Source organism: Somniosus microcephalus, chromosome 2, assembly GCF_052327205.1.
Source record: "Somniosus microcephalus isolate GS21.2 chromosome 2, FLI_Smic_1.0, whole genome shotgun sequence".
Classification (NCBI taxonomy): domain Eukaryota; kingdom Metazoa; phylum Chordata; class Chondrichthyes; order Squaliformes; family Somniosidae; genus Somniosus; species Somniosus microcephalus.
Genome location: NC_140988.1, coordinates 271,285,876 through 271,309,887, shown reverse-complemented (window position 1 = coordinate 271,309,887; position 24,012 = coordinate 271,285,876). Strand labels below are relative to the sequence as shown.

Here is a 24,012-nt window from a genome sequence, read left to right as displayed (position 1 = left end):
GCTTCCGCACCTCCTCCGAGGTGAAGGTGTCCGGACTGGAGTCGCGACTCTCCCGCTGGGGAGGAGGGGGCCGAACTAGGGGACCCTTGCCGCGTTGGTGGCGGCGAGTGTGCCGAACAGCAGCACTCCCCTCTGATCCTTCCCCCCTTTGGGGGGAAGGCCGCGGGCCACGCGCACGGCTCCTGGGTGGCTGGACGCCACTGGTCCCAGAAGCTGCATTGCCTTGCGACAGTTCCTCCAGGCACTCGTCCAGTGAGGAGGTGTCAAGCATTTCCTCCTCTCCTGCGGGACGTGACTGTTCCCCCGAAGGTCCGGCTTGCTCCTCCTCCTCCTCCTCGTCGGAGGTGCTGTCACTGGCAGCTTCAGGGTCCTGGTCGTCACCAGCTGAAAGCAGGAATGCACAAGAGTAGCTTCAGAGTGAGGAGACGGCGTCAGCGAGGGAGTTAGGACTGGTGGCATTCAGCGCATTGGTGGGACAGTGGCAAAGGAGGTAGCTCGGATGGGCCAGTGCGACGCGAGAGGGCCAAAAGGCGAGGTCCTTACCATTGCCGGGCAGTGGAGGGTCGGATACTCCGCACACTGTGGGGACAATCACACGGGCTCCCATGAGCACACACACGCACTCCTCCAGCCGAGTGAGCTTCTGCAGCTTGGCGCGGCCACCCCTGGCACGCGCCTGGCGATTAAACGCTACTTTAGCCTGCAAGAGAAAGGACGGGCTGTAAGTGCGCAGTGAAGCCCTGATGTAGTGTGCACTGCCTCCCATGGTGGAATAGCGTGGACAGAGTGAAGCCCTGATGTAGTGTGCACTGCCTCCCATGGTGGAACAGCTTGGACAAAGTGTAGAGTGCTGAATGGCCATGTGATGCTCATGACTGTCCCAATGCTGCTGGCTGAGGGCTGGCCAATAGGACTTTCAGCTCCCTTTGCCCATCATGTCAGGTGTACATGCAAGAATGAGGAGGAGACTGGAAAGGCTACTCACCTTCACAATCCTGGTCAGATCGTTGTATTTTTTACGACATTGTTTGTGGGTCCTGGGGGCATCGCCGGTGAACGTCACCCTCTGGGCGATCTGCTTCCAGGCTTTGGTGTAGTCGTGGTGGGTTGGATTCCTCCCACTCTCTGGGAACAAGATCTTGCGCCTCACCTCCAGAGCTGTGACCATTATGTCCAGATCACCCTCTGAGAAGCGCAGGGCACGCTGACGGGCCTTCTCTGGCGTTGCCATGACTCCCTGGGGCTGAGCAGCAGTGTTGAGGCCTCTTTGCAAGGCTGCAGTGTGCAGGGCGTGGCAGCAGACCAATTCGTCCCTTCCCCCTTTAAGAGCTGGTCGGCGCCACGGGGTCTGTTGTCAGTCCAAAAATGACCGCACCCGCGCTGCGCCCCGCCTGGGCGCTATCCCTCTGGACCGCCGGCTTAGCGCCTAAAGATAGGAGTGGAACGCCTCTTTTAGCGCTCCACCAATCTCTTAGGGCGAAGCCACTGAATTTCCGGCAACGGGGCGCTACTTTGGGGCGGACGCTAACTTCGGGCGGGCGCTAAGGTTAGCGCCCCAAAACTGTCTGTACTGAAAATCTAGCCCTTAGCCCCTGTCTGTAAAACCCGGAAAGGACCCGTATACGGAGGCTGGAGCGGGCTGCGATGGGCGTCTTGACGAACGAACACGAATTTGGCCTTCATCAACTCCACTGGAATGTGGGAGGCAGGAAAACCGTGTTGCGACGTCGAAACTGGCCGGAAGCACTGGGCCGCTTCCCGGTGGGCTTCCCGCTGAGTGGCTGTGGACCACGGCTGTGTAGGGGACGGCAGGAATTCGCCTGGTACCCGGAGCGGCTGGCCGTAAACCATTTCCGCAGCCGAAGCCTGCAGGTCCTCCTTTGGCACCGTGCGCAACCCCAGCATAACCCAAGGCAGCTTATCAACCCATGCCGCGTCCAGGAGGCTGGCCCTGAGCGACGCCTTCAATGAACGATGAAAACGCTCACACAGCCCATTCGCCTGCGGATGGTAGGCCGTGGTGCGATGGAGTTTGGTGCCTAAGGCTGAGGCCACCGCGTTCCAAAGCTCAGATGAGAATTGTGGACCGCGGTCGAATGAAATTCCATCGGAACCCCAAAGCGTGCTACCCATGACGAGATAAAGGCTCGAGCAACATCCGCAGAGGTGGTAGACGTCAGGGGAACCACCTCTGGCCATCTCGTGGTGCGATCTACCATCGTCAGAAGGTGTCTGAAACCCCGCGACGGCAGGAGTGGCCCCACAAGGTCGACGTGGACGTGGTCGAACCGACGTTCCGGTACCTCGAAGGTGGCCAAGTGGGCCCTGATGTGTCGTACTTTGGCTCATTGACAAACCACACATGTGTTCACCCAGTCACGGATGTCCTTGCACATCCCTCTCCAGACGAATTTGGATGCTAGCAACTTCTGCGATGCCCTCACACCAGGATGCGAAAGTCCGTGTATGGCGTCGAAAACTTTCCAACGCCAGGTGGACGGAACAATCGGACGGGGGTCTCCCAAGGAGACGTCACAGAGTAAAGTGGTGCCCGCCGAATGAAATGGCACATCCTTCGGTTGAAGGCTGGCGGAGTGAGAACGAAAGGCTTGAGTGTTCGGGTCGGCAGCTTGGTCGGCCGCCATTCTCGCATAATCGATCCCCAACTGCACGGCTTGGACGGTGGCACGGGAAAGGCAATCCGCTACCACGTTGTCCTTGCCGGCCACGTGCCGGATGTCGGTGGTAAATTCAGAAATAAATGTAAGCTGTTGCTGCTGCTGAGCTGACCACGGTTCGGCAGTCTTAGCCATCGCGAATGTCAGCAGTTTGTGGTCGACAAACGCAGTGAAGTGGCGCCCTTCGAGCAGAAAACGAAAATGGCGAATGGCCAAAAACAACGCCAACAGCTCCCTGTCAAAGGTACTGTACTGGCGTTCGTGCCGTCGCAGCTGGCGGCTAAAAAACGCCAGTGGTTGACACGTGCCGTCGACCCATTGCTCTTGGACGGCCCCTATGGCGTAGTCCGACGCGTCAATCGTGAGAGCGATGGTGGCTCCTGGCAGGGGGTGTGCCAACATTGTCGCATTCGCGAGGGCGGTCTTCGTGTCCCTGAAAGCGCAGTCCATTTCCCGCGTCCAAACTACGGGCTCCTTTCCTGGCTTCCCTCTGAGGGCCTCGTAGAGTGGCCGCATGAGCTATGCAGCCCTGGGAACAAAACGATGGTAAAAATTTACCATACCCAGGAACTCCTGGAGTGCCTTCACAGACTGCGGCCGCGGGAATGCGGCGATCACCTCCACCTTAGCCCGAAGCGGCATTGCCCCCTCTGAAGTGATGCGGTGGCCTAAGAAGTCGATTTGCTGCAGGCCGAACTGGCATTTGGCCGGGTTGACAATGAGGTCGTGCTGCTGAAGGCGACGAAAGAGAATGCGCAGATGCTTGAGATGGTCCTCCTTTGTGGCGCTGGCGATCAGTATGTCATCCAGATAGACGAACAAAAATTTGAGATCCCGCAGCACCGAATCCATTAGGCGCTGGAATGCCTGCGCCGCGTTTTTAAGTCCGAAAGGTATGCGGAGGGACTCAAACAGGCCAAAAGGGGTGATGACCGCTGTTTTTTGGACGTCCTGGGGATGCACTAGTACCTGACGGTACCCACGGACGAGGTCGACTTTGGAGAAGATCAAATTCCCCGCCAAATGTGCGGAGAAATCCTGTATGTGCGGTATGGGGTACCGGTCGGGGGTCGTGACATCATTGAGGCGGCGGTAGTCACTGCAGGGCCGCCATCCAGCCCGGGCTTAGGGACGATGTGGAGAGGCGAGGACCAGGGACTATTCGACCGGCGAATAATCCCCAACTTTTCCATGGCTGCGAACTCCACCTTAGCAGCTTGCTGGGCTCTAGCCGCCGTGCCCTGGCGTAGACGAGAGAGCCGGTCGTCGTTATATGGTGCTCCACCCTATGTTTGGCGGTCGAAGCCGAGAAGGTGGGCTTAGTCAGCTCTGGAAAGTCCCCGAGGAGGCGGGAGAAAACGTCGGGGGGTGGCCGAGCGCAGGAGACCGAGTGTGGTGCGACCGTGCCGCGCACATAGGGAATACAGTCAAACGTGGCGGTGTGAACGAGCCGACGATTTTTTTAATCAACCAACAGGCCGTTGGCGCATAAAAAGTCGGTGCCTAGGAGTGCCTGTGAAATTTTGGCGGTGATGAAGTCCCATATAAAACGTTGGCCACTGAAGCAGACCTGGATCCGCCGTGTCCCGCAAGTACGAATCACACCCCCGTTGGCAGCTTGGAGGGGAGAACCATGCCTTCCGGACCGAAGGTCGAGGACTGACGCGGGAAGGATGCTGCACTGCACCCCTGTGTCGCACAAAAAACGACGGCCCGAGATGGAGTTCGTTAAATAAAGTCGTTTCCCGGAATCGCCGATCGCCATCATGGCCGCGGGGCACGCCCCAGAGTCAGTGTTCTTGACGCGCAGTTGCTTGTTCGGTGTTTTGAGCACAAAACTGCAAGGCGGACGGCAGCTTCTGGCCTTCACGCCAAACCGAGCGTGGTAACAACAGAAACCGATTGTTGGAGGCGTCGAGGCAGGGTCCTTTGGGGTGGGGCGGGGCGTCTCGCGACGGCGCAGTTTTGTTGTCAGACCGCATATATTTTATCCGCCTCTTCGGCGAGCGCTGTGCAATCCCCAGCGTCCGATCTGGCGAGGGCCGCCTGCACCTGTTCGGGCAGTTGACTGAGGAACAGTTCGCGGAACAGGAAACATTGCGGTTCAGACCCCAGGAATGTGAGCATCTGGCTCATCAACTCCGAAGGTTTGGAGTCTCCTAACCCGGGCAGCGTGAGTAGGCGGCGTGCGCGCTCCACCTTCGTAAGGCCGAATACCTGCATTAGCCGTGCCTTAATGGCGACATACTTGTCGGTGGCTGGGGGGTTCTCCAGTAGGCTGATGATCCTCAACGCCGTTGAGCTGTCGAGTGCGGAGACCACGTAAAGATAACGGGTCTGATCCTGCACGACATTGCGGAGCTCGAACTGCGCCTCTGCTTGTACGAACCAGGAGGCCGCCTGTTGTTCCCAAAATTGGGGGAGCTTCAAAGCCACTGCGTTGGCTTCCATCATGGCCCTGCGTTCCGTTTCCACCGCGAAGAACGTCCGCGAGGATTCGGGGTCACCAATGTAGGAGTGCTTGAACTCCTAACGAAAGTACTGAGACTGAAACTAGCAGTTAACCAAACGTGGTTTAATGCACTAGTAAAAGTTACAAACAAAAACGCAAGAGAAACTCTATACAGGTCTGTACACCAACTGGTTCCACGAGGACTGAGGGGGAAAGCCTCTCCCCTCTGACGTCAAGACGTCATCACGTTTCCCGCCGTTGGGAATGTCACGTGACCTGCGTGATGATGTCATCGCGCTGGATCGCCATTTTACCGAACCCGCGCTGTTTATACAGAGCAAACACGTAAAGGTAACAAGCCCCTGTTAAAGGCAATTATATACATTACTGCAAGAGTCTCTTGGTGGCTTTGCCACAGCACCATGGATACAAAGTTGCTTGACAGACAGGAAACAAAGAGTTAGGGTAAATAGATGTTGTTCAGACTAGGAAAGGTTGGATGTGGTATATCCAGGGGTCCACATTTGTTCTGTGTATATATAGATGATTTGGACAGGAATAGGGAACACAACCTCAGATTCTGCTGACAACACAAAAGTATGAGATTTGGAAAATAGTGAGGACTGTAAAAGACTCCAAGAAGACATAGGTGGGTTAAAGAAATAGAAAAACAGGTGGCAGGTGCCATGTAATATGGATAAGTGTGAGATAATGCATTTTGAGAGAAAACATAAAGAATAAGATTATATGCTAAATGGAAAGACACACAACGACATGGAGGAATAAGAGGAGATTTAAGAGAGGTTTTTTAAATTATGAAGCGTCTTAATAGAATGAATAGGGAAATACTGTTTCCTCTGTTTGGGGTTAGTGACAAGGAGTCATCGATATAAAATTATCACTGAGAGAGTAAGGAGAGACATTAGGAGGAAGTGGTTGAGTCAGAAACGATTTATCCAATTAAGCAGAGGAACATACAGAGCTATGGGGTGAGCAAAGCGGTGCAATTAGTTTTGGATTGCACTAACAAAGAAGTGGCACAAACATGACGGGTTGAATGACTTCCTTCTGTGCTGTAAACATCTATGGCTCTATAGCTATATAACTAAGACTATTGCTTTAAGAGGACTGAATAAGTTAAATTCCTTATAATACATTGCATTTCAGGATTTTTATTAGTGTTTTGGAATAACCTTCAGTTTGTTTTTCTGTGAGGACTGAAACCCTTATGACATATGAAAAAAAGTAGATACAATGGTATAAAATTTAATTCCTAGCGAGTTCTGGAGGCATGCTTCAGCAAGGATTTGTGACACTTATTTGGTGATTTTCTCAACATTTTGAAGTGTACTATGATTCAGCATTTGACATCAAAATAATTTTATATCTATTTATATCTAAAATATGGTGAAAATCTTAAATCTGTGCGTATTTCTTATTTACACTGTTGACTTCCTGTTGTCACACTTTGGTCACATTTCTGGTACCTATTTTTTCCATCTTAATTTCTTGTGTCTGTATTTAATATGGAATTTGCCTATGTAAACATTGTCACATTGTAATTACACAATCTTGCCACTCAGTGCCATGAGGACTAAATTTGACAACTTTCTCTGAGAGCTCCATTACCTTATTGTTTTTATTCTTAGACCAATTTTTCTGCTCAGGCAATTTAATGTTTGATTTAATTTTAAACTTAACATTTTTCAGGGTTTTCTCTCGTCCTGCTCTTTATGGGAGTAGTGCAGCTTTTCTTCTGCTTGCTCCAATTACATTTAGCTTGCATTTAGGTGGTGTCTGGTGTACATTTCCAGACTACCTGGGCAATTTGCCAGATGCAACCCTGATAGGCCCAGGAGGACTTATATCTGCTGAAATTAGGCATAGGTTCCATTCTGGAACTATACTGGAGATGGAGGTTCAAAAGGCAAATGGCAACCAATCCCAAAAGGATTGCAACAGGGTTTGTATTGTAAAAGCTCACCTTAATTCAAATCTTGGGCCTTCCCAGCCTCGGCCAGACCAGCCTCTGACTCCCCCTCTCACAGCGGCAGGTGCCACTCTGAGCGAATGCTACCATTGCAGGTTGGGTGCCGCTGTTATTTAAATGATCCAGTCCCCAGGATTTGGGATGGAACTGCAAAATTTGCACCTGTTGACTCAACTGGGAAAGAGTCCTGAAATGGTATTCACAGCAATTCTAAGATAGTTTTCCTGCCAGTTTTTCTTGCATCAGTTTGGTTCAGTGTGGTAAACCACTTTTATCGTTCACTATCGTTACACTATAGTTATCACTGTTATATTGTTATCACTGTTCTCACTGTTGTATCACTATACGAGGTCGCCTCTTGTCACACTGTTATACCTGGGCTGACCATCACTGACTCCGCCCATGGCTCCACCTACCTGCCCAGGTATAAAGGTAGTCGACTGGCTGGTATTCCTCCTGGCTGGATCCGATCACCCATGAGGGTGGGCTCTGTTATTTAGTCAATAAAAACCTATAGTTACTTTCCTAACTCGTCGCTTTTCATTGGACGAATTGATAGGTATATCAATTTTATTGACTAAATTTTAAGATGTCTCATCCAGACGCCCCGCCACAACAGCCACAGCAGCCTTCAGACGCCGAGCCGCAACAATCACAACAGCCGGCTTGGCTGCGAGCCCTCAGACCACCGTACCTGGATCTAAATCCACGGGCAGCGAACGCAGCCCTCGACTTCGATCACTGGCTGGGCTGCTTTGAAGCCTACCTGGAAGAGTCCAACGTGCCTCAGAGATCCAAGCTAAGAGTTCTGAACGCCCAACTGAGCCCTAAAGTATTCGCGCTCATCCGGGACCTTAAAACATACGAGGACGCCATCAACCGGCTGAAAAGACAGTACCAAACCCCGGTAAACCCCATGTATACCAGGCACCTCCTAAGGTCCCGCCCGCAACTGCCAGGGGAGCCGGTGGAGGAATTTTTACAGGTGCTACAAGCACTCGGCAGAGACTGTAACTTTAAAGCAGTAACGGCGGCAGAAAATACGGAAGACAACGTCCGCGATGCCTTCGTGAAAGGCCTACGGTCCGACTACTCACGGCAGCGATTACTGGAAGCAAAGGACCTCGACCTGGACAAAGCTGCAGCCCTCGCTCTCTCCCTGGAGGTGGCCCATCGGGACCAGGAGGCGTTCTCCAGGTACTGTTCGTGACCCTGGGACTCGGGCCCGACCCCTACCGCAATACCCTTCACCGCGCCGCCCCCGGGACCTACCTCAGCTTCGGCGTCCCGGACCCGATCGGGACCGCCACCCCCCGGTACCGGCTCCGACATCGGACCCCCGCGGCTGCTTTTTCTGCGGCCAGGAGAAACACCCGAGGTCGCGCTGCCCAGCTAGGAACTCCACCTGCTCAACCTGCAGGAAGAAAGGCCACCTTGCTAAGGCCTGCAGAAGTGGATCTTCAGAGGCCAGCAGTGCCTCATGCGAACTGTGGGGGCTGCCATCTTCCTTCAAGGCAACAGAGGCCAGCATCCCCACACGTGAGTCATGGGGGTGGCCATCTTTGATCAAGGCAACCGACCCCAATAGTGCCTCATGTGAGTTATGGGGGCAGCCATTTTGTCCAACCTCGTGGGAGATGCCATTTTACCCACCACGCTCGACTGCCACCGTGCCTCCAGACCCGACAACCGCCTCACCCGCAGACGACAACGACTCGCTCAGCTACACACTAGCCTCCGTCACTCTGGATCAAGCCCGCCCGCATCACCTGTCCAAGTCGATGATGGACATCAAAGTAAACGGCCACGCCACGACCTGCCTGTTCGACAGCGGAAGCACGGAGAGCTTCATCCACCCAGACACGGTGAGCCACTACTCCCTCCCCGTCCTGCCAACGCGCAACCGAATCTCGATGGCATCAAGGTCCCACGCCACGGACATCAGTGGCTACTGTGTTGTGACCCTGTCGGTTAAGGGTACGGAGTATAAAAACTTTAAACTCCTCGTCCTCCCCCAGCTCTGCGCTGCCGTCCTACTAGGGCTGGACTTCCAATCCCACCTCCAAAGTGTCACCCTAGCATACGGTGGACCCCTCCCCCCACTCACAGTCGACAACCAGCGGATGTTAAACCGCCCACCGCGTAACACCTGCAGCCTATCCACCCTCAAGGTCCCGCCAACTTCCCTGTTCGCTAACCTAACCCCCGACTGCAAACCCGTCGCTACCAAGAGCAGGCGGTACAGCGCCGGGGACAGGGCCTTCATTAGCTATGAGGTGCGGCGCCTCCTGAAAGAGGGCATCATCGAAGGGAGCAGCAGCCCCTGGCGTGCCCAGGTCGTGGTCGTTAAGACCGGCGATAAAAATCGCTTGGTCATCGACTACAGCCAGACCATAAACAGGTACACCCAGCTGGACGCATACCCCCTTCCCCGCATATCTGACATGGTCAATCAGATTGCACAATACCGAGTATTCTCGACCATCGACCTTAAGTCGGCCTACCACCAACTCCCTATCAGCCCGGAGGACCGCCAGTATACTGCCTTCGAGGCGAACGGGCGCCTCTACCACTTCCTTAGGGTCCCCTTCGGTGTCACCAACGGGGTGTCGGTCTTCCAAAGGGAGATGGACCGGATGGTCGACCAGAACGGACTGCAGGCCACGTTCCCTTATCTAGATAACGTCACCATCTGCGGCCGCGACCGGCAGGACCATGATGTGAATCTGGAGAAATTCCTCCGTACGGCCCAACGGCTGAACCTCACCTACAATAAGGAGAAATGTGTGTTTAACACCTCACGCCTTGCTATCCTCGGCTGTGTAGTAGAGAACGGAGTCATCGGCCCCAACCCCGAAAGAATGCGCCCCCTCATGGAGCTACCCCTCCCCCACTGTCCTAAGGCACTTAAGAGAACCCTGGGACTCTTCGCCTACTATGCCCAATGGGTGCCCAATTATGCGGACAAAGCCAGACCCCTCATGAAGTCCACATCCTTCCCCCTCACGGAGGAGGCGTGCGCGGCCTTCTCCCTCATTAAGGGAGACATAGCCAAGGCCACAATGCACGCAGTGGATGAGTCCATCCCCTTCCAAGTGGAGAGCGATGCATCCGACTTCGCCCTAGCCGCTACCCTTAACCAGGAGGGGAGGCCGGTGGCCTTCTTCTCAAGGACCCTACAGGGCCCTGAGATCCGACACTCGTCGGTCGAGAAGGAAGCCCAGGCGATCGTGGAGGCGGTACGACGCTGGAGGCATTACCTGGCAGGCAAACGATTTACCCTCCTCACCGACCAGCGTTCGGTCGCTTTCATGTTTAATAACAAGCTGAGGGGCAAAATCAAGAATGACAAGGTCTTGAGGTGGAGAATCGAGCTATCCACCTACGATTATGAGATCTTGTACCGGCCAGGTAAGCTGAACGAACCCCCTGATGCTCTTTCACGAATTACATGCGCCAGCGCGCATATTGATAGACTTCAGACCCTCCACAACGACCTCTGCCACCCCGGGGTCACCAGACTTTACCATTTCATTAAGGCCCGCAACCTGACCTACTCCATCGAGGAGGTCAGGACCATGACCAGGAACTGCCAGACTGTGCCGAGTGCAAACCGCACTTCTATAGGCCGGACAAAGCAAGCCTGATCAAGGCCACCCGCCCCTTCGAGCGCCTGAGCATCGACTTTAAGGGGCCCCTACCGTCATCCGATCGTAATGTGTACTTCCTCAACATCGTTGATGAGTACTCCCGTTTCCCCTTTGCCTTCCCCTGCCCAGACATGACCAGTACCATGGTCATTAAATGCCTGAACGAACTCTTCGCCTTGTTCGGGTTCCCGAACTATATACATAGTGACCGGGGCTCCTCCTTCATGAGCGAGGAACTCCGCCAGTTCCTACTAGCGAGAGGTATTGCAGCAAGCAGGACCACCAGCTACAACCCCCGAGGGAACGGCCAGGTGGAAAGAGAGAACGCGACTGTCTGGAAGGCCGTCATCTTAGCCTTAAAGTCTAAGGGCCTCCCAACCTCCCGTTGGCAGGAAGTCCTCCCGACAGCGCTGCATTCCATCCGGTCACTACTTTGCACTGCCGTTAACGCCACCCCCCATGAACGAATGTTTGTTTTCCCCAGGAAGTCGACTACGGGAACCACTCTACCAACCTGGCTGACCTCTCCGGGGCCCGTCCTGCTGCGAAAGCACGTGAGGGCCCATAAAACGGACCCCCTGGTCGAGATGGTGAACCTCCTGCACGCCAACCCCCAGTACGCCTACGTGGCTTACCCAGACGGGCGGGAGGATACTGTCTCCTTACGAGACCTCGCACCCTCGGGCACTCCGGAGACACCACCTTTACCCCCCCCCACCACCCCCCCAATTCCAGCCCAGGTAGACGGCATGCCGGAACCCCACGAGCCTTCGCCGACCACGCAGACACCAGCATTAACACCGGATAATGCAACACCGCCGCTGCGATGATCGGAGAGGCTTACGAGGCCTCCGGACAGACTGACATACCAGAACTGGTAGTACACTTCACCCCGCCGGACTCAAATCTAAAGAAGGGGTGAATGTGGTAAACCACTTTTATCGTTCACTATCGTTACACTATAGTTATCACTGTTATATTGTTATCACTGTTCTCACTGTTGTATCACTATACGAGGTCGCCTCTTGTCACACTGTTATACCTGGGCTATCCATCACTGACTCCGCCCATGGCTCCACCTACCTGCCCAGGTATAAAGGTAGTCGACTGGCTGGTATTCCTCCTTGCTGGATCTGATCACCCATGAGGGTGGGCTCTGTTATTTAGTCAATAAAAACCTATAGTTACTTTCCTAACTCGTCGCTTTTCATTGGACGAATTGATAGGTATATCATTCAGTTACTAGCATGCTTCCCTTTGAGTCAGATTGTGGGCTAGATAGAGGATAGAGAAAGTGAGGCAGGGAGATTTTTGAAACAGGATACGGTGCAGGCAGTCAGGTTTTTAAGGAGCTGTTGCTAAGTTATCATTTTATAGTGGCATAAATTAGGCGAGCAAATCCCAGGGTGGAAATTACAGAATTCAGGACATGACATTATCTTGGTCTGAACCTGTTATTTGCATGGCTGCACCTTGGCTAAGGTGGGTACATTTTACACCCTGCCTCACTTCCTGCTTAATTTAAGATGGAACTTAAATGGGCCATAAAACCAGCCTATCCCTCTCTGAGCTCCCCAATTCTGATCATGCAAGATAAATCCATTAAGTTTACACCCTAACAAATCATCAAAATTTCAGAGCCTGTGGAACTTACCAGCAGATTCTGGGTGCATCCAGGTCAGGCAGAGTAGCGGGGTGGGGGGGGACCACTGTTGTGACCACTCCCTTGCTGCCTGGCACAACATATTAAGGTGGGACGGGCAGGATAGAGTCACTGGTCGGAATTCCCAGTAGTCCTGCCTCCTGACCCCTAACATACTGCATGAGGCAGATGTACATTTCTGCAGCAAAAGTGAGGCACACAAGAGTGTTCCAGGCTGGGTTCATGGCCTGGAACACTCAGGATAAGGCTTTTCCTTGAAAAGGGCCAATTTCTTATATTTAGTTACTTTTTCAGCCAGACCTGCCACAATTGGCTGACAACGCATGATTTTACTGACACCCCTCCCCAAGCTGGCAGCTGCCAATAGTGACATGGGAACCCACCAACATTACACAGATTGCCAGACCCTGAGAAACAGTGGGATGAAACTCCCGCTCTGATGTAGTTGTGGCAGTGGAGTGAGCGCATGGGGTTTCGGGCCCAGCATCCATTGGCACAGCAGGCTAGTGTAAGAAAATGGCTTTTGATGTAATAAATTGTGTTACTTTAGAATGCTCAAATTGTACTCAGTGCTTAGTTTGCTTTTGTTGAATCCATGTGTTAATGGAGACACGGAATGCAGGAGTTGATTTAACAAGTGTTTACTGAACAAAGTCTGGAGGTGATCTAACTATACAAGACGCTATACAGGCTTATATACCCGAGTGGTCACTACCGGTACTACAGTACACAGGGGCTTCAAAAAAACATAGTTCCTCTTAAAGGTACATACACTACAGCTTTCCTAACAGTAAAACTAACCAAAGGACAGACTCGAGGGCAATTAGGGATGGGCAATAATTGCTGGCCTTGCCAGTGACACCCACATCCCATATACAAATAATTCAAAAAATGTGCAAATGTTGCAGCTACCAGACAGGGAGAAATAGCTATCAAGGCAAAGGCCATGTAGCATGTAGTATATTCTGTTCTCATTACGTGATCAACATGTACTCAGGCAGGACTAGGGGCATGATAAAAAAAAGGGAAGAATAACTTGGTTAAGGAATGCATGCATGCAGCAATGAGGATAAAAAAAAGAGATTTGGGAGAGAGATTTCAAAGCGGGAAAGAGGCAGGAGCATCAGAAGAAGAGGAGCATCAGAAGAAGACTTTGCTCGAGACTGTGACCCTTTCCCAGGCGTGGGTAATTGTAGTAACCTGGGAGGTTATGAGTAACCTGATCCACCAGGTGGTGCTGTGGCAATTGCTCTCCTGAGTTAAGTCTGATCTGTACTATTTCACTAGGTTTCGGATTGAAATGATTCTTTAGTAGACTCACCAACTCGTCAAAAGATTTTTCTCCTGGCCGCTCCAGGCTCAGCAGATTCCTCATCCGTGTATAGGTTTGCGCTCCCACACAACTCAGTAAAATGGCCCTTTTCTTTTGCCTCGTTTGCCATAAAGAAATGGCTCAGTATTTCAATATACTCCTCCCAAGACTGCGACTTGCTGTCAAAAGGTGCCACGGAGCCTACCGTTCCTGCCATCCTTGGAGTCACCCAGAGCAGGGTCAGGGCCAAACCTGTTAGGGCGAGGGTGGATCAGTGAGTTGAGTGTGTACTGGCAGGCAATGAATAAAATGGAGGACAGTACAGAGGCACTGCAAGAAGTGCTGATGAAGCATGAGTTAGTGTTCAAGGATGAACTGGGCACCTTAAGGGGAGCCACAGCCAAGATTCATGTAGCCAGTGATGCCACGCCTCATTTCTTTAAACCAAGGTCGGTACCTTTTGCAATGAAAACCAAGGTTGAGGCGGAACTAGATCGCCTGCTAAGGGGCAAAGTAATAGAACCAGTGAAATTTTCAGACTGGGCGGCACCAATAGTCCCGGTGTTGAAGCCCGACGGTAACATAAGGGTGTGTGGTGACTATAAGTTAACAGTGAACAGAGTATCATCACTGGAACAGTACCCCATTCTGAGAATGGAGGACATGTTAACATCGCTCGCTGGGGGAGAAAGATTCAGCAAACTGGACATGAGTCATGCGTATCAGCAGATATTGCTAGATGAAGAATCAAAAAAGTTTGTCATGGTGAACACGCACAAGGGGCTGTTCACGTATGCCAGGTTACCATTTGGTGTCAGTTCTAGCCCAGCAATATTCCAACGGACTATGGAGGGCATTCTGCAGGGCATTCCAAAGGTGGCCGTGTACTTAGATGATATTCTGCTAACAGGAAGTGACGATCAGGATCACTTAAAAACACTAGACAAAGTGCTACAGCGGTTGGAAGAGGCGGGGCTACGCCTGAAACGGAGTAAGTGTAGTTTCATGGAGAAGGAAGTTACATTCCTGGGACATCGGGTGGATGCCACAGGCCTCCATCCATTACCAGGGAAAGTGCGGGCAGTGCAGGATGCACCGGCACCCACCTCAGTGACTGAACTGAAAGCCTATCTAGGGCTCCTGAATTATTATAACCGGTTTCTTCCAAACTTATCGATGCTGCTGGCACCCCTGCACAAACTGCTGAGAAAGGAGGAGCCATGGCGTTGGGGGCCAGAGCAAGCAAAAGCGTTTCAGCAGTCAAAGGAGCTACTTCAGTCCAGCAGGGTGTTAGTGCATTACAACGAGAAGAAGGAACTGATAATGTCCTGCGACGCATCACCCTATGGAGTGGGGGCAGTGTTGGCCCACCGCATGCCAGATGGAGCGGAAAGGCCCATCGGGTTTGTTTCACACACGCTCACAGCTGCGGAAAAGAACTATTCACAGCTTGATAAAGAGGGGTTGGCCATTATATTTGGAGTAAAGAAATTCCATAAGTACATATATGGGAGGAAGTTTGTAATCAGTACTGACCACAAGCCTTTATTAGCTTACTGAATGAGATGAAAGCGGTGCCTCAAATGGCATCACAGAGAATAATGAGATGGGCAGTAATACTAAGAGCCTATGAATATGTGATCACGTACAGAGCCGGCAAGGAAAACAGGAACGCGGATGCTCTCAGCCGCCTGCCCCTCTCAAAATCTCCTCGCAGTACTTCCCCTGAGGAGCACGTCCTGATGCTGGATCAGGAGATCAGTCCCCTGATGACTTCAGCGCAAATCCAGGGCTAGACAGCCAAGGACCCCGTTCTGTCAAGGGTCCGTGAGTATGTGTTGAAAGGCTGGCCAGATCACCGTGAGGGACCGGAGTTCGCGCCATACAGGCAGAGACAGCACGAGCTCAGTGTCCAAGATGGATGTGTGCTATGGGGAGCACGCATCATAGTCCCAGAGTGGGGACGCTCTACTTTGATGGAACAGTTGCATCAATTGCACCCAGGAATGACTAGAATGAAAGGACTGGCTAGGAGCTACCTGTGGTGGCCAAACTTGGATGCTGAAATTGAGTCAAAGGTAAAGTCATGCACTATATGTCAGGAACAGAGGAAAGCACCTGCCGGGGCACCACTCCATCCCTGGGAGTGGCCCAGCAAACCCTGGAGGAGAATTCACATAGACAATGCGGGACCTTTTATGGGCAAAATGCTTTTGGTGCTGGTTGACGCTCACTCAAAGTGGATCGACGTTTATCCAGTGAGCTCTGCAACGACTGATGCCACACTGAATTGTCTCAGGAACAGCTTCAGCACGCATGGTATTCCAGAAATGATTGTATCCGACAATGCACAGCGTTTTGTTAGTGAAGGGAGCAAAGAATTCATGGTAAGGAATGGAATCACACATGTCACCTCGGCTCCATATCACCCAGCCTCAAATGGGTTAGTCGAGCGAGCCGTGCAGACTTTTAAGGAGCTCATGAGGAAGAGCTCAGGTGACACCCTGGAGACCAAGCTCAATAGAGCCTTGTTTAGTTATCATATAACACCCTAAGCTACCACAGGGCTTTCTCCGGCTGAGTTGATGATGGGGAGAAAGTTGCGGTGCAGGTTAGACCTGATACACCCAGATCTCAAAAGCAAGGTTGAGACAAAACAAACAAACCAAAAAGCGTACCATGACAAACACACTAAAGCTCGCCATTTCGCCATAGGGGACTCTGTGTACACCCGGAACTTCGGTTATGGACCGAAATGGATACCAGGACTAATCCAGGACATTACAGGACCTGTGTCATACTCCGTGTTACTAGGGGATGGTCGAGGGGTTTGTCGGCATGTGGATCAGCTTTTCAGCCAGCAGCAGGGGGAACTGCCTCAGATGGAACAAAGGGCAGTAGAGGAGGCTGTTCCAGGACCCAGCACGGCTTATAAATTGCCAGTGGACACTGGTACTGCCAGGCCACAGCGGGACAGAGTAAAACCAACATCAGAGACTACTCCAATCTCAAGTGCGAATGAATCTGAGAATCCACCACAAGTGGAATTAAGACGTTCACAAAGGATTCGCAAGCAACCAGAAAGACTTATACAAACCTGTTAAATTAGTCAGGGGTTAACCATGGTTAGAGCATACTGGTTAACTAAAACGTAGTACCTAGTAAGGGTTATTGTTTAAGAATTGCATACGGCAATCTTAAGAGGGGAGGAGTGTAGTAACCTGGGAGGTTATGAGTAACCTGATCCACCAGGTGGTGCTGTGGCAATTGCTCTCCTGAGTTAAGTCTGATCTGTACTGGTTGTACTCTTTGTTTTTGCTGCCTCATGGCAGAAGCTTTTAGGTGCAAGTGTTGATTGAACCATGTTAAGGAGTTAACCGGTGTCCGTCTCCATCTATGGCCACCTCAAGATACCACAGTAATATTAATCTGTTACGTGCTACTGTTAAATCTCTGTTCAAAGCATTAATGTGTACTAAGGATAGTTAGCTTTTTTGCAATAAATGCTTGCCAGTTGCTACTGTTAAAAACAATTAAATTTGTGTCGACCTCTTTTAAGTCTTACACTAGGAAGAAACAAATGCAGCAAGTCTAACAGGAAAACTGAGCTACATAACAGCAACATCCCGAGACTCCCAGCTTAGCAGCCAAAAACCACAATAATCAGTTGTCAATGCCCTTGGGAACACTTTCTTACCCCATTCTACCTCCCAAAAGAACATGAACATGCTTTAGCTGGAAGAAGGCAACATAAAAATACTGCCGTGCAACAGCAATCTTGAAGATATCTTGCCATGTATAGGGTACTGGTAGCAAGGACGCCACTATGCTCTTAGTTTTAGGTTGTTTGGTGATGTACAATTGCTTTATTTACTGTAAAATATCTATAAATTGACAAGCTTTCCCAATGGCTTAGTCGTCAAATGTAGTGTGGATAAGACTCAGGTTGAACCTCATGGAGGTAAAGGGTTAGAAGAGTAGGTGTGGAATACTACTTCAAATTAAACCATGACAATAGGACAAAGAAGCACAGATTCAAACTGGTGATCGGCTTACTTAATACTGATGTCAGGAAGATCTTCACACAAAGAGTAAACAACATGTGGAATCACTGGAATGGACTTCTGAGTAGAATAATGAAGCTAAAAATCCAGGAATAATTTAAGAAACAGATGTGATGATAGGGAGATTATAGGTTTTTTTCTGGAAGAATGAGCTAGGTTAGGCTTAATGGCCTTCCTCATACATGTCTATTTTGGGGTCTTGAGTGGTAATCAGCCTTATACACATGAGCCAAGGCACTGTGAGAATTAATCTTGTGTGCTGAATTAGCTGCTGTTAGACTAGTGGGGAGCTGTTAGACTAGGGGAGCTCAGTAAGGTTATTACGATGCCCTCAATATCCCTAGGCTGGAGAGAGGAAATCCCCCTTAATTCTTTCATCACTATGCAGTGACTCTGCTGGAAGCATGCACATGGAAAGCTTGTTTATTATGCTCCCCAAGGTCAAAAATCCACCAGCATTCACTGTCTAGGTTCACATGTGATGAGCAGCCACTTGAGAGAGGTATCGGGGGCCACCAACATGTGGAATCAAAGTCCAGCATGATTCAGCACCTGTAGTGGATATGAGGTAACAAAAGAAAATCAGATAAGTACAGAGGATTAGAGGAGAAAATAAATGTCTATAAACTGCTCTGGCATGAAGCTAAAAATGCTTAAATTTGTCAACTAAATATTGTCTAATATGGTATACTGCCACAGCCAGACAGTTTTAGGAAACTTTTCTGGGACAGATGCTGACCTAGACTGCATATCTGCCATAACAAGAATAGATCTTAATTTTAAAGTATAAATTCAGTACATTGGAAGCAAACAGATAAATAACGGCATCACTTTACCTTTACAAGTCTGGCTATATTTTCCATTGATAGTCACAATTCTGGGCTTGTTCAGACTGGAAGATATCACTCTCTGGGGTTTCTATTTAAAAATATATTTAAAAATGATAGCGAACACTAGTTTTAGTAACATGCACTTATACTACATACACAATAGCCTAGAAATTACTGAACGAAGGCAACATAATGTGATCGCATCAAATTCCTCTGCTATTTTAACAAAGATATAAGCCTAATTATTCAAATTTTATTTGACAGAAAATCAGGTGAGCCATGAATCGAGTACACTGACTTCGGCACCAGAACTCCCAGTACAACGCCCTGTTATCCAAAGCTCTCCCCCGGATTGCTAAATCGTAAAATGTATCCCAAAAGCAAAATACTTTTTATTATGGGCTTTAATAATTGTTAGTTTTATGAGCTATTATGTCGTTTTTAAAAAAAATACTGCCTGAATTAAAGCAAGAAGGTAGACATTAGTCCAAAGATGTGCAGGTTAGGTTGATTGGCTATGATAAATTGACCCTTAGTGTTAGGGGGATTAAATACGGGGGGTTACAGGGATCGGGTGGGATATGTGGCGGTGCAGGCTCGATGGGCCGAAATGGCCTCTATCTGCACTGTGGGGTTTCTGTGATTCTGTGTGATTCTGTGATTCTGTGATTAGCTAAAATAAGTCACATCATCAATATGGCTATATTACTTTGTAAGGTACTCTGCGTTTGCCTACCTGTTTTGTTACAATGTGGCTTTCTTTCTGATTGTTTAAAAAGTGGTTGGCAGTGCTTCGGTTTGATTGCTTATGATCAGGGAGGCAATCAGTAAATGTTGTTGCAGATACTCTCTTCCTGTTAGTCGTCTCTGTTATTTTGGTCAGCAATTAAAACAAAAAGAGTTAACAAGCACAGATGTGGACACATTTACAAACTAAGACAGGCAGATAATATCTGGTTTATGTTATGCAAATTAATTTAAAAATCAGAATCTGTGTCTACAGCTGTTCTGTATGTTGTTTATCTTTTCATATAATAATGACCTGAAAAATAAGGCTACGCAGGGCAATGCAGTGAATTGCACATTGGCCCCTGGGATCTGGATTAAATCCATATGGGATAAATGGGATGAAAGTCCACTCTGTCTGATCCTACATGAAAGGAGTTGGAATTGTTCTTAGTGAACATGGGTTAACACTACAAACTGGCCCTATTGTGGTACTAACTTGGTAATCTGAGCATACACTATACAGTACAGGTTAACGTTGGGGCTATGGCACGTTAATGGGGCAGAGTAAAGGGAGCTTTATCATGTTATACCTAACCTGTGTGTGCATGATGCTGAGTCTGGGTGCCTGAAATGGGAATGTGTCCAACTAACATCCCTTATGTTGATGAGTACATAGAAATAGGAGCAGGAATAGGCCACTTGGCCCCTCGAGCCTGCTCCGCCATTCAATAAGATCATGGCTGATCTTGGGCTCAAAGCCACTTCCCTGCCCGCTCCCCATAACCCTTCATTCCATTATCTTGAAAAAATCTGTCTATCTCCACCTTAAATGTATTTAATGACCCAGCCTCCACGGCTCTCTGGGGCAGAGAATTCCACAGATTTACGACCCTCTGAAAGAAGAAATTCCTCCTCATCTCAGTTCTAAAAGGGCGACCCTTTATTCTGAAACTATGTCCCCGAGTTCTAGATTTCCTCACGAGGGGAAACATCCTCTCTGCATCTACCTTGTCGAGCCCCTTCAGTATCTTATATAAGTATAAGCTTCACTAAATCCATTTCTTAAAGAAACATTTAAAATAAATAATAGACTGGAACATTTCTTAAAATTGCCCTAAAGATTAAAAGAGCTGGAGATAATGGCAAGTAAATGCAGTTGTGCATATTGTTTGCCTTTACAAATTATGTGGTATAATAATGGACTCAAAAACAAGGTTCCAAACAGCATTTACCTGCCACTATATACAGCTTCTTTAATTATTTTAAGCAATGTTACAGTTTGATCATTTATTTTAAACTTTATTTAATAAATGGTTATTATACAGTGATTATTTTTCCTGTGCATTGTTTTGTATAAGAACATAAGAAAGTGGAATGGGATATAGCTGGGTCCGTTAGTATTGCTGACTGTGATTGCCATGATGCCCACTGAGGACCAATGATGGAAGTCCACTGGTCCTCGGTGCTGGAAGTCTGTTGTGTGGATGACAGGTGAAATCTAATCTGAAGGATTAATAACTGACTGAATTATTTCAAGTTTATCAAACTATATTCCATAGTTGATTGTAGGAAAGTAACAGTCAACACATATATGCTATGCTATTACACCATCTAGCTGCAGCTTTATAGCAAACGTTTCACTAAAATTAATTCTCTTTGGTATTATTTCATTCTGTAAATATTAAGAATCTACCTTTAATGTGTAGAACACACAGTCCAGAGAATGTTTCAAGGCACTGAGAGATAATATCAGAAACTGTGATCGTGAACCTGAGATTTAATAGTTTTGGATCACACTAAAGTTTGACATACTTTATAATATATATAGACTTGTTTTCTTTGTTTTCTTGCCAATTTTCCACCTTTGTCTGCTCTCTTGAAAGCATTAACTACTTGATTGAATATGGCTCTTTGGGCATCCTCCAGTACCTCACCCAAGTGACCATTGTTCACATATGAGCCTCGACAGTGACTGTTGGGAAGCTATTAGGTCACAGAGTTATAACAGCCAACTTCACCTGACATCGAACCAGGCTGTCAGTAGGGGTCAGTGCTGGATAGCAAACAGCTGGGGAGCCCAAGGATGTTGAGAACAGTTGCAACAGCCCTATTACTGCCCATCTGAAATCAGCCAACTCAGTATAAACTCAGGATGTGGACCTCCCAATCTTGGCATAGCTACCGGGATCAAAAGATATATTAATACCATAAAAAAGCACAAGAAGAGAGAGAAAAATATGTAGTAATTATATTATAGGAAGGGACAATCTATTCCTTCATATATTTTGATAAGATACACAAACTTCTTTTCAAAGTACTGAATACTTCACGCTATTCTTCTACCAGATTTGGTCATGGCATGTCAGAGAATGTCCTGTTTCATAAGGACTATGTAATGCAAAAAGTATTATTCTGCTGCTAAGGGAGAACTGTGTGTAAATGGCCTTTCCCTTTAAGGCCACAATTTACTTTTGCTGTTAAACTGGCACATCCTGAGGTCGATTGGAGTTTTATTTATTTTGCTGGTGGACATTTCTCTTTAGGTTGGAAGTTGCTTATAAACCTCTGGCTCTTCCCCAATGTCAGAAGAAAGTCCATGGGTCGCGATCCCGGTGATTACACCAGGAAGGCACCCACAGGTGCCTGCCAGAGTTTACAGGGTCGGTGAGAGGGCACCCCATTACCATGGTGCAGGTGTGCACAAGTACCACTTCAAGCATATCTCCAGTAACTACCTGCCCTTGGGAGGATGGGTGGGGGTTGGTTTGTCCAGGACCCCCATTACTATAACTCTGGTTCAGTAAGGAGGCAGATTCACCCAATTTTTTTTTAAAGCCTCTTCTTCTGAGGTAAGTGGGCCCATATCCGCCCTGTGGAGGCTGGTCCACCTCAAACCCGCTCAGTGTGCCTCTCTACTGATATACCAGTTCCCAGCTGAGCTGATGAGCTAAAGAAATTTTCATGTGAGCCAATCAACTGGCACAGAAAATTTGCCTAGGACTTTGACGAGGATTAAGTATGACAGAACTGGGTTTGACAGACAGGAAATGCATGCTAGTCAGTTTTAATTATATTAAAATATAAACTTAGATAAATTAGGAAATAATCACCTCTGAAACACAAACATTTGCTCACTTTTATTGCAGTTTTTCATTTCCTTTTAGTGATATCATGGCCCAGATTTTGCTGTAATAATAAGTGAGGCTATCGGCACTCGCCGTTATTATGGGCTAAATTGGACAGCAACTTCTAGCATCCGCATATGTGCAGTTAAACGCGGAAATCCGGAAGTTGCTGACAGAGATGCCCTGCTCCTCCATAGGGTGCGCTATTGCAGCCCTCGCTGATAGACTCGGCATTGAAATGACTGCAACGGTATGAACTTGCTGTACTTGCTCACTAGTTCCCCACTAAAAATAGCTGAAAAGGTTAGGGCTGATACATTCAGGAGTAAGTTAATTTTTAATGGTGTGTTAAGTGATAATTACTGCTGAACAACCTCTCTGGCCCTGAAAAATTAATTTTATAAGTGTGGAGCCTCATTCCCGCAGAAGAAAATTAGTGTTGGAGATTTTGTTTAAATAAAAATACACATTTTTTAAAAACTTTTTCTGTCTATCTCTTTTATCTTTCTCCCTTAAACCCATCTGTATTTCTTAATCTTCATTTTGCTTTCTGTACATCATTTAAATCTAATTTATATTTCCTGCTTTATACTTTCTGGTTTGGACTCTCCATGTCTCAGTGAGGATTCTTGCCCTGCTCACACATGCCACAGATCCGCTGTAGAGGGCGCCGTGCTCAAAAAGACACCGGATTAGACCAAATCTATGCTGAGAAGCCTGCGGAAACTCTGTGGGCAGCTGTCAGCGAGGTGAATGGCAAGTGGCATTCCTTTGCCACTGACAGCAAAATTCAGTCCAATATTTATTTTGTTAAAGTATTACAAAACACACATACCTGGAGTCTCACAGTGCCCTGGACATGCTGGCTGAAAATCCATGTTCCTGGTTGTAGGGAGTTCCAGTTTGGCTAAATCCTCTGTACCTGTTTCTGTCTCTGTCACTGCCTCAATCGCAGCCCCAGTCTCCGCTCCTGGCCCTGTTGCTGTCCTTACCACAGTCCCATCAATAGTCACAGATCCAGTTTCATGCTCTGCTCCTGCCCCAGTCCCACCCTCAGCTGCTATCAATGTCTCTTCTTCTGCCTGTATCATTGTCACCACTTCTACTCCAGCCCCACACCCTTTTTTTGCTGGTGTCTCTGTTACTGTCACTGCTTTAGCCTTAGCTGTTGCACTTGTTAATGTCACTGCCCCAGTCCCTGTCACTGCCCCAAGCCTAGTTCTTCCTCCTGCCTCTATTACAGTCACTACTGGAGCTCCATTTGATGCGGCTGCACTTCTGCATTCTCTCCTGTGTAAGTGCTGCCACCGTGCAACAACAGGGCTGCTACTGGCGACTGGACTCGGCAGCTCCCACTTCATCCTGTTCCCAGTTGTATTGGTTTTAAATTGAGAAGCCGTCTGCTTTCCTCTTTCTGCCACCTGCAAACCAGTAGAGAGAGAGAATATGTGTCAAAAGAAGATGTCGGCTGTTCTGATTAACATGGAAGACTACAATAGTAAGGGTATTTGGGAAACAT

General features: G+C 48.9%; 1 protein-coding gene across 1 annotated transcript in view; it reads right to left on the bottom strand.

The window, feature by feature from the left end:
- LOC147123390 (cell division cycle protein 20 homolog) overlaps positions 1–21,901 on the bottom strand; it is a 134,380-nt gene extending 112,479 nt beyond the window's left edge. The window contains exons 1-3 of the mRNA XM_085965965.1: positions 21,838–21,901; positions 19,376–19,506; positions 18,646–18,727 (exon numbers count right to left, since the gene is read on the bottom strand). Of these exons, the coding sequence (XP_085822091.1) occupies positions 18,646–18,727; positions 19,376–19,506; positions 21,838–21,901 (277 nt within the window). The remainder of the gene's footprint in view (positions 1–18,645; positions 18,728–19,375; positions 19,507–21,837) is intronic.
- Positions 21,902–24,012: the final 2,111 nt, after the last annotated feature.